The sequence below is a fragment of the Leptinotarsa decemlineata genome, unplaced genomic scaffold (genome assembly GCF_025532065.1).
Source record: "Leptinotarsa decemlineata unplaced genomic scaffold, Ldec_3_MD MMD2_tig00000199_RagTag_RagTag, whole genome shotgun sequence".
NCBI lineage: Eukaryota > Metazoa > Arthropoda > Insecta > Coleoptera > Chrysomelidae > Leptinotarsa > Leptinotarsa decemlineata.
The window spans coordinates 11415100-11432619 of NW_027412544.1; the positions used below are offsets into that span (position 1 = coordinate 11415100).

Sequence of the window (17520 nt, forward strand, 5' to 3'; positions counted from 1 at the left end):
ACGTGCATGGATACCTTTAGCTATATGCTTATCTTCAACTGATAAGGGCATTTGTTGACAGTTTTTATCCTGGGAGTCTCTTATTGCTTCGGAAGCCTTTTTCAATTTGTTTTCGATATTCAGTAACAGTTTGCTGAAATACACATATCGGAAAAGTCTAGAGATATTTTTGAAAATGGCAATAATTTTTTTTTAGATCGCTTTAGGGAAAAAAAAATTGACGGGTGATTATCAAACGAATGTAACTTACAACAAAATTTATTAAATGGTCAAAAATATTGAGTGCGCATATAAGCAAAACTAAAAAAAAAATATGGCTCTTCTTTGGCACCCTGAAAAAAAATCATAATACAAAAAAAATGGAATCAGTACAAAGTATGGCCTCCCCGCTGGTTTATTACGGCCCTACATCTATCGTGCATCGACAAAATGAGATTGTCAATGTCTTGTTGAGGTACATTTGCCCATTCAGCGAATAAAAGCTCTCTCAATTGAAACGTGTGAATGTTTCCCATATGCGGAGTGATTCTTCGTTGAAGCATGTCCCACACATGCTCGATGGGATTCAGGTCCGGTAATTTTGCTGGACATGGCAATACATCAACTCCTTCGTTGGTGAGCCAGTCAGTCCCTAGACGCGCGACATGTGGACAAGCATTATCGTGTATCAGGTGGAAGTTTTCACCAACAGCACCAGCAAACGAACGGACGATAGGTAGAAGAATGGTGTCGAGGTACTGTCGAGTTGTGAGGGAGCGATTTGGAAAAACGAGATCGGTTCTGCCGCCGATCATGATTCCGCCCCATAGCATTACTGTACCACCTCTGTATGTGTGGACTTCCTGGACGTGTCTCAAACGTTCATTATTTCCAGGTCGTCTCCACAGTCTTACTCGACGAGAATCTGGAAGAAATCCAAATCTGGATTCGTCTGTGAACAAAACTGTGGCCCAATCATTTGCATCCCAGTTTTGATGTTCTTGACACCACTCTGAACTTCTACCGCGATTGCCTCTCGACAAAGATGAACATCTAAGTGGCCTTTTGTTGTGGAGATCTGCTTCATGCAGTCGATTTCTGACAGTATCACGACCAATGGTTACGTGGTGCGTCTGCTGCAATACGTTAACCAACTCAGGTGCTGTGATTGTCGGTTGTCTTCTTGCGGTTAAGACCAAAAATCGGTCTTGAACTGCAGTTGTAGCGCGTCCTCGCCCTGGATGTTGTTCGGCTGGACTGCCAGTTTCACGGAAACGCCGCCACAATCGACTCATAACACTTTGGGAGACCCCCAAACGAAGAGCTACTTCATTTTGTCGCATGCCACCTTGAAGAAGCCCTACAGCTCTATTCATCTCAGCCAATGGTAAGTGATGGCGATCCATGTTAAAGCACAATATTTCCAGTTTAATTGCTGAGCAAGAACTGCATAGAATGTACAAACTCGACACTTTCAGATTATTCATTTTAGCCGAAAACCTACAGTTTGTAAAAAACTTGATGAAAGATTAGTTACCGTTTTTGCAGGCTTTGTTCAACCCATAGAAATCTACAGGGTGGTCGAGTGTACCAATTTAATCGAAATTAAACGACCTCATGCATTTATTTTTATGATATTTAGTATGTTATAAAAATATCCCTAGACTTTTCCAATGTGTGTATTTAACAATTTTTCAGAACGTCATATCATTCATGTTTCATGGTTTTTCCTAATTTTTAATTCAGTTGTTTGAATACCATGACTGAATTTCTGATAGAGCTCTTTAGTTCGACCACTCACTGAGGCATCACATACAAATAGGTGGAAAAAACTAATTCTTCACTTTGAAATATTATCCATTTATATCTAACATAACAACTTTCCCATACACCTTCACATAAAACTAGTGGGTGTTACCACGCGGCTTCTACTACCTATTTTATACGGTTTCCAGGAGCTCAACCACTGATCGGTCGCCGACTAACTCAGAGAGTGGGCGTGAGTCATAATTGGAGAAAGAAAAAAAAATGAGCGCCACGTGATTTAAACCAATCAGTAGTTCATGTAAAATACTTAACTCACAAAATAAATCACGAAACAGTGAATTTGTATAAGCGAGAATACCATACAAACCAAATTCAGATAGGCGGTGTGCCGTTATCAAATTTCCAGTTATGGTTACAACAAAATTTATGAAATGAACAAAATAAAATGGTTCAGAGACAATTTATTTCGACCCAGCAAAAAGTTATTAGGAATGTCAATATTCACATAAATTATTGTTGTGAACTCATGGCGATATTTTTAATATCAAATTTTGTAACACTTAATTTTATACCTCCGTATAGATCTATATTTCGGCTAACATACTTTTCCAAATATATCGTAATTTTCAACAATCCACTTAATGGAACTTCATGACTTCAATAAAATCAATTATAAATTTAAAGAAAACACTATAAATAACTGTCAGTCGTTGTTTTATCTTCAAATAGGGTAATGCCCAATACGATTTCGCTTGAACGATTGCTTGTGGAAGCAACAAGAGAATCTAAATGTACAGGACCTGACTATCGATGTTGGAGACGATACAAACATAAAACTTATCTTTATGCCACCAATTCCAGGATAAGTCCCAGGATACAGAGGTCTCCAGAACCGTCTTAATAGCCCAACTTGTTTGTATTGGTAGTCAGACCTTTTCTTTGTGGTATATATAAAAAGCCCTGAACGCAGCAGAAAAAAAAAGAAAATTAGAAAATGTTACACCGGGAAGTTGCAGTTATATTTACTCACTTGAGATGTTATGTAGGCTTCATGTTAAAGATTTTCCGCGTGATCAATCGAACACAAGTGCTGTTTACAGTTTTCCCAAATCCAAAAAAAACAAATCTTGAAACACGTTTTCGCATTTATAACCAAATGCACGAAAACTCTATGAGAAGCTAGATATCCCTATAGGAAAATAAACAAAATCGCATTCTCACTACGAAACAGAAAACCAGCACTAATCTACCTAGGTACATCAGTCGAAATCTTTTACAATCGCTCGCCAATTCCTTACTTGAAAAAGCCTGTTCAGAAAAACGAATTGAAAAACAATTCATATGAAATTAGGGTGATAAGCTGTTTAAGCGAATGGTATATTTTAAATCGACAATGGCCGATAAAGCGCCCGTTAGATATATGACCCATTGTACAATGATTTCAAAGAGAAGTTGGTTGTCTATAAATTTGAATCAGTTGATAAATAATCAGCCTTCATATTCGAAATACAGGGTGATTATCCTGCAAACATTAAAAAGCTCGTTGTGAGTTTTTGACCCGTAACAACTCCCCCTTCACTCCCAGGAAAATTTCTTCTGAAATTTTTCCAAGGTCGTATCTGTTGGTTAAACTCAATATCGAAGTAATTGCAACTCCCGAACAAAAAAAACATAATTTGAATAACATCATAAACTGTAATAGAATACTATATAAAAAAAATATATTCACAAAAGAGAACTTCGTGTAAGGAAAGTGATTTGATTACTAATCCTCTTCAAGCCATGTTACGAATATTCAGCACAACCTCCTTCAACAAATCGCAGTTGTCAAATAACTTAACGTCTACAATCCATCCAGAAAACTTTATCCACTTACAACAAGTGGCCACGATCGACACTGTGGCGAGTTCCAGATATTGTATAATCATAACATCCTTACACGAACTGAAAATTGAACTATTCTGCTGTCAAATCTGGTTTCAAGTCTTTCACATTCCAAACGCCACCCTTCGAACCACGGAGTCCGCGCAATTCGTAAGTCCATGGATTGAGTCTACGATGGATTTTAAAAGGGCCTAAAAATTTTGGTGCGAATTTTGCTGTGAAATACCGTCCAGCATCAGAAAGAGGAAAGTTCCTGCGCCATACTCGATCACCAATCTCATACTGGACATCACGGCGACGTAGGTTGTACGACTTCTGAGCACGCTCTTGCGCTTGATCTAATCGTTTTCTAACGTCTTTAAATACTTCTTTCAAAGCGGAAGATCTCTCTTCGGGTGAAGGTATGTCCGTATTATCCGAGACGTCGGCTTCAATTATCGGTGGTGGGTTGTGATCTGAGCCATTAAGAATCATCTCACGACCATGGTTTATGAAATATGGGGTCTGACCAGTACTCTCATTTCGAGATGTTCTGATTGCGCAAGAAACCTTGGGTAGAAGTATGTCCCAAGTTCGATGGTTATCTTTCACAAATGATGAAATCATGGTTTTCAAGGTACGATGTTGGCGTTCACACGCATTTGCTTGCGGATGCCAATTTGGTGATTGGATGAATTTTACGTTATATTTTTGTGCTAATTCTTTAACTTTTCTACCAGCTACCTGTTTTCCATTATCCGATAAAAGAAACCGTGGTACTCCATAAACCAAGAAAACATGATCTTCCAGAAGACGAACGATTGTTCTAGCATTGGCCGATCTCATTGGTAAAAACACGCAATATTTAGAAAAATAATCTTGTACGCTCAATATATACATATAACCGGAAGTGGACTTAGGTAACTTACCAACAATATCAAAAGTCACAAACTCCCAAGGCCTTGTGATATCTGGACGGGTGGAAATGAAACCGGCTGGAGGTTTTTGCTCCGGTTTTTGAGAGGCACATACCTGACAGTGTCTGATATAATTGGCAACATCCGACCTTAACTTTGGCCAATAGAATTTGTTACCAATTCTACTAAAGGTTTTATAGATACCTGCATGTCCGGCGATCGGACTATCATGATAGTCCTCCAAAATTTTCTTGCGATGTGACTTCGGTACTACAATTTTCCAGTCATAGACAGCACTATCAAGACCAGGATACTGACTCTGCAGCTTTTTGTAAATAGTCCCATTGGAAATCCTCCAATTAGGAAAATTTAGAGGACGTGAAGTTATATTCTGTATCATTCTGGAGTACCATGAGTCCTTATAATCGGGGAAAAGACAATCACTTTCAACACAAACTTCATCCAAAACAGGAACTGATCTTGACAAGACGTCTGGCACCACATTATCCTTGCCTCGTCTATGGACGATATCGAAATCATATTGTTGTAAACGAACACTCCAACGTGCTAATCTTCCACTAGGATCTTTTAAATTACTAAGCCACATAAGTGCAAAATGATCAGTTATAACCCTAAACTTTGTTGCTTCTATATATGGTCTAAATTTTTCTATCGCCCATACTACAGCTAAGCACTCCTTTTCAGTTGTGCTGAATTTCCTCTCAGAATTGGTGAGACTGCGACTGATAAAACTAACGACTCTCTCTCCATCAGGATAAGATTGTGAAAGCACTGCACCAAGACCAAAATTACTAGCATCCGTCTGGACAATAAAAGGACGTTCGAAATCAGGGCAGCTTATAACTGGGGAAGAAACTAATTTCTCTTTGATAGAATTGAGTGCCAATGTGCATTCATCGGTCCAAACAAATTTTACTTTTTTCCGTAAAAGGTTTGTAATAGGTGCCACCAGTGATGAAAAGTTGGGGATAAATCTACGATACCAGCTAGTCATACCTAGTATTCTTCTCACTTCCTTGACGCTAGTTGGATTAGGTATATTCAGAATAGCTGAAACCTTTTCTGGGTCGCAGCGCAAGCCCTTACTGTCTACCAGATATCCTAAAAATTTAAGTTCTTCCCGACAGAACTGACATTTCTCTCGACTGACTGTCAACCCAGCAGAAGATAACCTAGTAAATACTTCCTTCAATATTTCTAGGTGCTTCTCGAATGATTGTGTCACTATCACGATATCATCCAAATACACAAACACATAAGGCTCAAGATCTGCGCCTAGAACTCTATCGATAAAACGCTGCCAAGTTGCTGGAGCGTTGTGCAAGCCGAACGGCATTCTACAAAACTGAAACAAACCCCTTCCTGGTACTGTGAATGCAGTTATGGGCTTACTATCTAAAGACATCGGGATAGTCCAATAAGCACTTTTTATATCAAGCGATGACAAGTATTTGGCATCTCTGAGTTTGTCTAACGTAGTCGAGACAAACGGCAGAGGATAGGCGTCCCTCTCTGTTACTGCATTCACCTTGCGATAGTCGACGCAGAATCTGTAACGTCCATCTTTCTTTTTCACCATCACAATCGGCGATGCCCACGGTGAAGAAGAAGGCTCCACTACTCCGAGTTGCAACATTTCGTCTAGTTCCTCGTTAACATGCTTCTGAAGAGCGGGCGAGATTGGGTAGTAGCGTTGCTTAATTGGATCTGCCTTGGTAACAATTTTATGTTCTACACAAGTCGTACACCCTAATCCTTCTGGCATTTCTGAGAAAATCTGTCCAACAATAGACTCAAGTTGGTTCACTTGATCGGGACACAAGTTTCTATGGTCAGTAATAGCATCTATTTGATCATCACCTCCATCAGAGAAATTCCACAAACCCCTTCTAATATCAGGGACTATCCCCATGCTCTTCCAAAAATCAGAGCCCAATATAAGTAGATGGGGTAGAGAGGGTATAACCAGTACATTGATCACTCTAACCTGAGTCTCTAAACAAAAAGGTATATCAAAGCTACCTACGACCTGACAACTACTTCCGTTTGCCACGTTACAGCTTGTCACAGCACTAGGTAATAGTTTCAAATTAAAACTTTTAAAAAGCTCGTACCCGTTTTGGCCCAAGATCGTTCTTGAGGCTCCAGAGTCGAGCAACCCAAGAATCACTTGATCAAATATTTTTACCTTCAGGTAGGGACGTTCATCTCCGATGACGTTAGCAAGAATAAAATCTAACTGAATCTGGAGCTTCTGGTCTAAATCAGTGGATAGGCTCACAGGACAACTTACCTGCGAGCCATCCGCAAGTTTCCCGAACATGAAGGGCAATTGGTGGAGGTGACATTTGGGTGACCACACCTGTAACAGTGCTTGGTTGCCGGACTTCGACAGTTACGTTTAACGTGACCATTTTGACGACAATTCCAGCACACAATAGCGCGAACAGGTTCTTGAGTAACAGTGCCAAGAGCCGGACCCTGAAGTACATCACTATCACGGATCATTGTTGAAGGTAGGGAGGAATCTCTTTCGATGGCCAGTAAAGTACTGACACGTTCCTCTCGTCCTTTAGAGTTTTCCACTAGCTGACATAACCTAATTAGTTCGGATACGGTTGTAACTTCTTGTGCCGAAATCCTTTGTTGAACATAAGGTTGTAGGTTTCGACGAATATGAAAAATGCGAGTTTGCTCATTAGGCTTGGCTGAAAGTTTATTGAAGAGAGACTGCATTTCGGCAATATAGAGTGCAACTTTCTCTTCAGGGTGTTGGACTCTATGTCGGATGTTTTCCCAAAGGTCTTCCTGAAAGTCGGTTGGTAGGAAAGTATTGCCTAAGAGGACGGTAAGATCATCCCAAGAATGCCATATATCCACATTGGCATTTACCCATGCTTTTATTTTATCATCAAAGAGTAGAATATATACGCCCATTAGCTGCTCTTTTGACAAGCCACAAGCAAGACGAAGTTCCTCGACTCTTTCTAAAAAGTCTGACACATTAGAATTGCCATCAAACTTCCGTAAATTCCATCTCGATACTATATTAAAAACTTTAGACCGATCTTCAGAAAAAGGATAACAAGGAATTTGACCATCTGGAGCCACTCTCTCTGAACGTCCAAAGCTACCGGGAATCTTATCAAAACCTTGTAAAATATCATTTTTACAAATACCAGAGATTTGACTCATCGACTTGCCCTGTAGGTATGTATCATGTCTAGGAGGTACAGCTGTACCTGAGAACGTTACGGTGGTATTAGAATGCTTCGGTTGTGATACCGTAGTTGTGGTACCGAAATTTTGAGTAGTGGTCTTTCCAACTGAATTCGGAAACTCTCGATTACCGTTCATCCCTGAACGATATCGAAAAGGCTCCGAACCATTTGGCAGTAGCCCTATTCCGCTTCCCTTTGCAGAATCAGCAGTCTTCAGAAGGCTTTCTAAGTCATCATTGGGTAGGTCCAAGATTGATAAATTATGATTTGAAACAGTGGTAGGACTGGGTGCAATTGTTGAATTTAGTTTCGGTGGACTTTCGACTCGTTGTCGTGATAAAGAAACCATTTCATCTAACAACGTTGTCATTTCTCCAACCTTGACCAACAGCTCACCCTTACGCCCTGCCACGTTTGGATCTAGTAATCGATTCAACCTACCAACAACATGCAATACCCGAGATTGAATTCGTTTATACTCGTTTTCGGCATTCTCGAGATGAAAATTTCCGACTTCCTTATCCAAATCTTCAAGCTTATCATAACAAATTTGTATTTCTTTTTCTGCATCTATCTTTTCTGAGCATGCGAACGGAATTCCACCAAGTTTTTCTATTTTCAAAATAGCCCTCAATCGCTGACGTTTTTCCGCTACCGTACCCTCATATGGTAACCCTCTAACGTGCAATTCATAAGAAAGTTCATCACTATGAAGTCGACTCACTTCCATAGTTCATACACAACGAATAAACAAAAAAAATATATGATAAAATAGGTATATGAACACTCCCACCCTTTCCTCGCAAAAAAAACAAAAAAACGCTCCAAGGTGGAATAAATGAAAGAAAAAAACGAAACAATAAAAATGATCCACGCTTATAAACGAAAAAAACGAAACAATAAAAATGATCCACGCTTATAAGTATACCACTAATGAGTGTTACAATTTTTCGAATATGTTCGGTTTCGGAAAAAAAACACTAATGGGACACCCTGTATATCGACATGTATTCTGACACAACTTCGCTTTGAAATTTCAGAAAACAGAATTGTCAGTTATATTGGCTGGTACAATAATTAAGTTTACCTCATAGATTTTGAAAAAAAAAATGCGACTTAAATAAATAGTTCAGAAGCAAGAAAGAAAAGAAAAAAAAAGGTAAAATTGAAACAAAAAATTATTGTTGGGCGCCAAATATGTTACCACGCGGCTTCTACTACCTATTTTATACGGTTTCCAGGAGCTCAACCACTGATCGGTCGCCGACTAACTCAGAGAGTGGGCGTGAGTCATAATTGGAGAAAGAAAAAAAAATGAGCGCCACGTGATTTAAACCAATCAGTAGTTCATGTAAAATACTTAACTCACAAAATAAATCACGAAACAGTGAATTTGTATAAGCGAGAATACCATACAAACCAAATTCAGATAGGCGGTGTGCCGTTATCAAATTTCCAGTTATGGTTACAACAAAATTTATGAAATGAACAAAATAAAATGGTTCAGAGACAATTTATTTCGACCCAGCAAAAAGTTATTAGGAATGTCAATATTCACATAAATTATTGTTGTGAACTCATGGCGATATTTTTAATATCAAATTTTGTAACACTTAATTTTATACCTCCGTATAGATCTATATTTCGGCTAACATACTTTTCCAAATATATCGTAATTTTCAACAATCCACTTAATGGAACTTCATGACTTCAATAAAATCAATTATAAATTTAAAGAAAACACTATAAATAACTGTCAGTCGTTGTTTTATCTTCAAATAGGGTAATGCCCAATACGATTTCGCTTGAACGATTGCTTGTGGAAGCAACAAGAGAATCTAAATGTACAGGACCTGACTATCGATGTTGGAGACGATACAAACATAAAACTTATCTTTATGCCACCAATTCCAGGATAAGTCCCAGGATACAGAGGTCTCCAGAACCGTCTTAATAGCCCAACTTGTTTGTATTGGTAGTCAGACCTTTTCTTTGTGGTATATATAAAAAGCCCTGAACGCAGCAGAAAAAAAAAGAAAATTAGAAAATGTTACACCGGGAAGTTGCAGTTATATTTACTCACTTGAGATGTTATGTAGGCTTCATGTTAAAGATTTTCCGCGTGATCAATCGAACACAAGTGCTGTTTACAGTTTTCCCAAATCCAAAAAAAACAAATCTTGAAACACGTTTTCGCATTTATAACCAAATGCACGAAAACTCTATGAGAAGCTAGATATCCCTATAGGAAAATAAACAAAATCGCATTCTCACTACGAAACAGAAAACCAGCACTAATCTACCTAGGTACATCAGTCGAAATCTTTTACAATCGCTCGCCAATTCCTTACTTGAAAAAGCCTGTTCAGAAAAACGAATTGAAAAACAATTCATATGAAATTAGGGTGATAAGCTGTTTAAGCGAATGGTATATTTTAAATCGACAATGGCCGATAAAGCGCCCGTTAGATATATGACCCATTGTACAATGATTTCAAAGAGAAGTTGGTTGTCTATAAATTTGAATCAGTTGATAAATAATCAGCCTTCATATTCGAAATACAGGGTGATTATCCTGCAAACATTAAAAAGCTCGTTGTGAGTTTTTGACCCGTAACATGGGTTCTAAAGTACCGGTATCCTTGTTCGTTATTATGCAAGCTCTCTTTATACGATTTAAATTATTATATTGTGTTTACCGATTTCTAAGGCAATATCATAAATACCTTTTGTGAGAACATGTTTCGTATATGTGTAGCCTGCTATAGCCACCAGTGTGAAAGACAGAATCGTCTATGATGTTTCGTGTCGAGATTTTATTTTTTGCTGGCATGTGGCGGGACAGGAGGGTGTCGGCTAAGAGCTGTTGTGCACCTCTGCACGAGGTTCGATCAAAAAATATGTGACCATGATCTGACTTCATCATTGCTACGAGGAGCTCCCAATAAATGTCTCATATGATTGTGAACTGTTTAGGAATTCATAAAAAATAAGACAATGTGGTGAAATGAACGTATATTTTATGTAGTAAGATTATACAATTTAGGTAAAAAACTTATGCTAATATATTTTAAAGGTTTATTCAGAATGATGAGTTTTTGATTTTTTTTCAACATTTATTTTCAAATTTCTATTGGCAGTTTCAAAGTATAGTAAACTTTTACCTTTGTGAAAAGAGGAAATAAATAATCCAATGGAAAATTATCACAATCAGTGGCACATAAGTTGTTGAAATGATATAGAAATTCTGTCTATAGTTGTATGATACATTGTAAAAATGAATCTGAAGGCATATATAAACTTCCAAACTGTTTGGCTACTGTATTACTATATGCCTTGAAATGACTATATACCTACATTTATTTCATTCAGTGTCGTACTAGCCACCGTGGCAAAATTTGTACATACTTCTCATGGATGTTTTCTTTTTCAAAAGATATCCACGAACATAGCCCAAACTGTTTCCTTCTGGAGTGGCTAGAGTTCTATAATCATTTATCTCTACTCTCAAAGGTTTATAGTGATTTTTTGGAACTTCCACAATAATCTTCATTCTATATATGTCTGCATCTGTAATACTTGATAGAATCTCACTTGTATCTTCTAGACAGTTAGTTCCTTCTGCCTGTGTGAAATACTGGAGAGTAAATGTGTTTTTGGGAGCTCTGGTAATTTGAATAGGAGTTGGGTTTCTGGCATTTCTACAAGTATTCCTAAGTTGACCAAAATAATTTTACACACAGTCCTGATTTATATTCCTCGTTAATATGTAGGAGTGTCCTTCACTATGTAGGTTTTCCCAAAGTTGCAGAAATGCCAAAGTTGTTATCTGCCACCCCTCAATGAATCTCATTTGTCCAGTCGTGTTTTTTTCTTTTTTTGATATAACATTAATTTGCTAAAAAATTATAGAACAACGATAAAAATAAAAACAACAATAAAAATTAATTGGCACTCCGGGGCGACTTCATTGATTCCAGTGGCGCATTTACTTTTTCAGCTACAGGAAAACCCGGAAAAACCTGCAGCACCTGAAGCATCTGAAGATCTTGATTTGCCAATGTCCTCTCTCTCATAGAACAAAATGTAGGGTGATTCCAGAGGCTTCAGTAGATTCAATACATTGCCAGAACACGACTTTCGTCGAACATAAATCCATCCGTTTCGTCTTTGACCAAGGCTTAATAATGACCAAATTCAACGCCAAAACCACAGTGAACAATGACTTCATGGATATTATAATAGTGGTCTGCTAGATTGAAATGTTCATTTATTTCGAACCTTCAAAAGAGTTCCTTGCTTCCGTCAGAGGTCGAGTCTTGTTTGAAGATCATCAGTGTTATAATTACATTGACTGGCGCCTCAGAAAATCAATTCATTCTGATGTTCTAAAAAAAGGTATATTGAAATCTTTCACACCCTCAAATCTATTCGAATTCAAAATATCAAACATTTTATCCATTTTTTCAATGAATGTAGCCGTTCCTATTGCTGCTGATGGTATCTGATTGAAACTTGCATAGGTATTCATCGCTGTAGCTACCGAATGACTGAAAACTTGACTGACTAATTTAATCTTCATCATTTGAAAGTTAGTTGGAAATAAATGAGAATCAGTAAGTTTGGGTGCTAGTCTATATTGCTTTTCTTTATCCAAGTTGTAAAGTCATTTAAGATGTCAAAATGACTTTTGTTCGTTGTATATTCACCAAATTTCAAAAAGTCATCGAAAAAATGGTTTCTGCCACATTTCAGCAGATGTAAAATATTTTTTTCTCATCAACAAAGAAATATGGCTGCTCTACAGTCACTTCGAGATCTTTTCTGGCGAGTTTATAAAAATTAGAAACTAAATCTGAAATGATACCTTTAACTCTCAATCCAATTTTTGAAAATTGCCTAACAGCTTCAATCACAATACTTTTTATATCCAGTATTAATGTGGATGAATTGGTAAAAAAGTATGCAACAGGCTGTTTCCAGTTCGAATGCATGCCTTTTGCCATGACTACCAAGGCATTTGCAGAATTTCATTTTGTTTTGAATCGTTTTTCTGAATTTTTTTTTTATATTATTGGGTTGGTTGTTGTAAATCAAAACTTCAATATATAATACAGATTCCTTGGTTCTGGGTTGCCTAGTTTGCTAATTATGAAGTGTGTCAATCGAATGAAATTCTAATGTTTTTTGTTATTGATGACAGAATCTGAGAAAAAACATATTTGCTATTTATAGTAGATTATCTGGAACATATAAATGGTTTTGCAAATATTTCAGTGGAAGTAATTGTTTTCCTACAGATACAAATAAAAACTTGATGTGGTTCAACAATTATTTTCCTGTGTGGATTTCCAGTGGAACTAATGGCATATACTATTCGTTCAACTTCATCAAATTAAATTCATAATAAAAAGTCTGCATATTAATGCCTTCACTATATATGGTCTATAACAATTTATTTTATGATTTTCGTTATATATTCATTACTCCAATCTTACATAATGAATGATAGAAAAACATACCTTTTTTCGTCAATTGGAAATCGAAAAAAATGAATGCCGACATCACCCTGCAAATTACAGCAGTCCACAGCTTGACACTTGCTCATTTTGAAACTAGACGCAAATTTTTCACAAATACAAAACCACCACTTACAACAACTCACTCTGCAATAATATTTCATGCCTCAATTTGGCTCACTTGGTGAACGCCTCAGATTCAGTCGGTTGCGCTGTAGTTCGGCCGCGCATAAAATTTGAGGTGGGGAATCTTGACCCAAAGATGGCGGAGAGTGAACTTACTGGTGTGTACTTATATACTGTGGTGAAAACCTGCAATTCATCAGCGGGTTCTTCGCTCCAGATGGCAATGCCTCCTTTAAACATTTCCTAACGACATCAGGATTATATGAGCAATTGGGCGTGGGAGTGCACCAATTTCAATAGCTCATGGTATGTGAAGTTGATTACTTTCACTACTGCGCATTACTTATGATAATATTTGCCACCTTCGCAGACGAAACGTCAGCCCCAAGAACCTGCAGACCGACTGATAAACCTATAAACAGCTGATTATCTCTCATACACTGGACATGAAAGCAAATTGACCATATCCATACAAAGCTGTAGATTTGGTCTTATCGTCACAGATAAATGTGTTCAAAATGATATCGTTATAATGCTTCACTTATTGACAAAAATTTTGTTTTCCGGACTTTACATATGAAATAAAAATTATTCAAAAATCTTACCTGTCACAATCCACATAGGGGTAATCTGGTTGAATGATTTTTGCGAAGAAGGCAGAGGGGAGAACAGTCGTTCCTGCAATCATCCAGACTAGAGCGATCATGGAAATAGCAAACCCTTTGGTAATCCGCGGTTTCAGCGGCCACATAATCACCATGTACTTGTCAATACTAATTGCCACTAAAGTATACGCGCTAATGAACACTGATAAAGCTTGGGAGTAATTCACTACAGGACACAATATTCCACCAAAAGGCCAGTATTGCTGCATGAGCGAAACAGACGTGAAAGGAACGCAAAGGACAATGATGAGCATATCACCAACAGCCAGGTTCATGATGAAAAAATTTGTCACGGTGTGCATTCTCGGAGATGATACCACCACGTAGCAGATGAAGCTGTTTCCTACGAAAGCTACTACGAATATAAGGACGTACATGGAATAGACTGATCCTTGGAAATACGGGTTTCTCAAAGGACTCTCGGGCATTATGAAGTTTTCGCAATCCGTTATGTTTCGTGTTTCATTAAAATCCATTTTCGCGGCGGTAGACGGAAGTTGCTTGGTAATCACTTATATTGCATTTCTTTGGAGTCCCAGGTTTTTCATGATGATTCCTGGAATTAAAGGAGAACGTTAAAACATGGAAATATAACATATTTTTCGAAAATTCGTGAATATTATTATTGCTATGAAAAAATGAGAAATGAAACTTTCAATTTTTTATATATTTTTTTACCACTTTTCATTCGTAACTAACGTTACTGCAGTTTCATCCTATATCGACATTTTCAAATCATACAGTAAAACATAGAAAATTTTATTTCTCATTTTTCATGATGATCTCCTACCACGTAGTAGCGACTACATTAATCAATTCATTATAATTATTAATATAAATGAGGAAAAATACAGTATTACCCAATCCACTCCAGAAATCACATACAAAACTGCAAATCGTTCTAAAACACCGAGGACATTATCAACCCTCTCATCCCTTGCAGACACTACGTCATAATGCCCAGTAGGTATACCATAAGTACTGAATTATTTTTCAAGAATATTGAATTGCTAACACAGCGGTTTGATGTAACTGGTAATTGATTCACTATTGTAGAAGTTTCGATGAAAAAGTTTCAATTGAGATATATTTCTTTTCATTATCTCTTATTTCATTGAAGACGTATAATTGATGTTCAAAATATCTTTCCACATCGTCAACATTTGTGAATCACTGCACGACACCCATCCATCATTTTTTGCGTCATTCATCAATAAAACTGTCTGGTTATTTCAATTGTACCTATGAGGCAGTAAAATGCAGATATATGCAGATATGTCTTCCAATATATATTACATTCTGAAAATTGAGCAATCGTCTCAAAACGTGTGAATAACCTCAAGCTGAATGCACCTGAATAACAAGAAATTTCAACAAAGCAATCTTTGTGAAACTACAATTATCAAAGACTCAATTTTCGAATATACAGTGCATTCCATTTGAAACGAACCACCCTGAATAACTTTTGAAACAATGATTTACAGAAACTTTCAGAAACTGAAGGCGTACTTGTAACTCTTGCAACTTCTCCCACCCATTTGGCAAAATCTTCCAAATACAACACTCCATTTCCTTCAATCATTTTGTCGCCCCATTTCAGCTTTAAATGATCAGGTAACTTTCTGATCAGGTCTTTCGGTAGCTGTGGATTCTGAAGATGTCCTGGAGATTTGAGAGTTTTCATGATTACAACCATATTGTTTATTTTACTGGAGAATTGTATATGTTTCTATGAATTACCTAGAGCTATTAGCCGCTTTGTATGGACTCAAAATCTTCACAAAAGATCATTTCAATTGCCATATCTTACTACGTGTAGACAACACTACAGCCGTATCCTATATTAATTGGATGGTGGGTGTGAAATATAAATAGTTGAACGAATTACCTAAAAAGATATGACGATGGTGTGACAAAAACAAATAATGATCTATGCGTCTTACCGTCTTACATTAATTCAGAAGAAAATCGTGAGGCGGATAAAGAATCAAGGTTACAACACTTTTAAACAGAGTATTATCTCAACTCAGAGGCATTTCAAAAGTTTACATGAAAATTTGGGAGCCCTGAAATCGATTTATTCGCTACTCATTTGAATACAAAATGCAAATAATTCATCCCGATCCTGATCCGTACAGCATAGGAGTTGATGCTATTACATTTTCGTGGAAAAATTCGAAAGCATATATATTTTCACTTTTTCACTGATTCCAAAAGTCCTCAGCAAAATAGAAAACTATAATGCAGAAATAATTGTAGTTTTTCCAATGTGGACATCACAACTCCACAACCATGGTTTCCCAAACTAGAATCAATGGTTGTTTCTGACATTTTCATATTCGAGCTCCTAAGAAAACCCCACCCGCTTTGGAGGCAGCTTATCCTGGGAGCAGTCATTTTATTAGGGAAGCCTTAACATAAAGCAGATTGCTACATTAGTTATAGACACCATGACAGCGTTATTGAGTTATTATACTCAGAAAACAATGTAACTCGACTTACATTAAGTGGTGGAAATTCTGCAAGGATGAGAAAGATATGACATTCCACCCAGAAACTAAAAATATCTTGGAATTTCTGAATGGCGAACTGGAAAATGAGGCAAATTATTTTTCCAAAAATACCAGCAGATCGTGTCTAAATCTAATTTTGGAAGCTGGAAAATGTAGTATAGTGGACAGATGTCTAAAACCGACATTCCCCAGATACAAGGGAATATGGGACCCAGAACCAGTTCTGTTTAATCTGTTCTGTGTAAAATCTATTTTTCCGTCAACCAGCTGTCGCACCCCTATGAACGACAACCCTCAGAAGTCGAAACTTGTGCAAGCTGAGGATTAATGAGGTCTTACCTTTTAACGTGCGATTCCTAACACGGAGCACAGAAGTAGTTCATTTCCACTAGAGTCCTTGGTTCTAAGAAAATTAACGTTGAGATTAACACTTCTTTTGGCCTTAGCCTCTGCGCAATGAGTCTAGACAGTAAGCACTACTCGTTATCGGGTATTTTCATTCTAAAAGATAGAATTGAAATCCGTATAACAGACTTCCAAGCCTAAAAATCCACAACCAAGGCTACAATTTCCATTTTTCAGAGAAAAACCGGAACTATGTCTGGCCTCCACCATCTTATACTATATCGAGAAAACAAAAAATCTTTGAAAAGAAACTAATGAGCATTTTATTTTGTCAATTAAAAAACCTCGCCACCCTGCCACGTCGCAAACTCTGAGCCGATGGATAAAAGAAGATTTGCGACAAAGTGGCGTGGATACTGCCATTTTTAAAGGACACATCACGATACACGCTGCTTCATCAGCGGCGAATAGATCGGGGATGAACATAGAACACATTCGTTCGGCTGCAGGTTGGTCTAGAAGGTCAGATACCTTCTATAAATTCTACAACAGACCTTCAGTTTCAATTGACTGTTTTGCAAATG

At 37.4% G+C, this 17520-nt stretch overlaps 1 protein-coding gene and 3 long non-coding RNA genes across 4 annotated transcripts in view; 2 read left to right on the plus strand and 2 right to left on the minus strand.

Moving 5' to 3' along the window:
* Positions 1–17520, minus strand: part of LOC111504126 (RYamide receptor) — a 300380-nt gene that overhangs the window by 180341 nt on the left and 102519 nt on the right. The window contains exon 2 of the mRNA XM_074172935.1: positions 14019–14634. Coding sequence (XP_074029036.1) covers positions 14019–14554 — 536 coding nt within the window. The 5' untranslated portion in view covers positions 14555–14634. The remainder of the gene's footprint in view (positions 1–14018; positions 14635–17520) is intronic.
* LOC141481431 (uncharacterized) lies at positions 1891–3399 on the plus strand. The gene is made up of 2 exons (XR_012464972.1): positions 1891–2044; positions 2082–3399. It is a non-coding gene; the product is annotated as an uncharacterized lncRNA (long non-coding RNA).
* On the plus strand, positions 8655–9808 carry LOC141481430 (uncharacterized). The gene is made up of 2 exons (XR_012464971.1): positions 8655–9119; positions 9157–9808. It is a non-coding gene; the product is annotated as an uncharacterized lncRNA (long non-coding RNA).
* LOC141481432 (uncharacterized) lies at positions 9268–10382 on the minus strand. The gene is made up of 2 exons (XR_012464973.1): positions 9852–10382; positions 9268–9781 (listed from the first exon to the last, which is right to left on the minus strand). It is a non-coding gene; the product is annotated as an uncharacterized lncRNA (long non-coding RNA).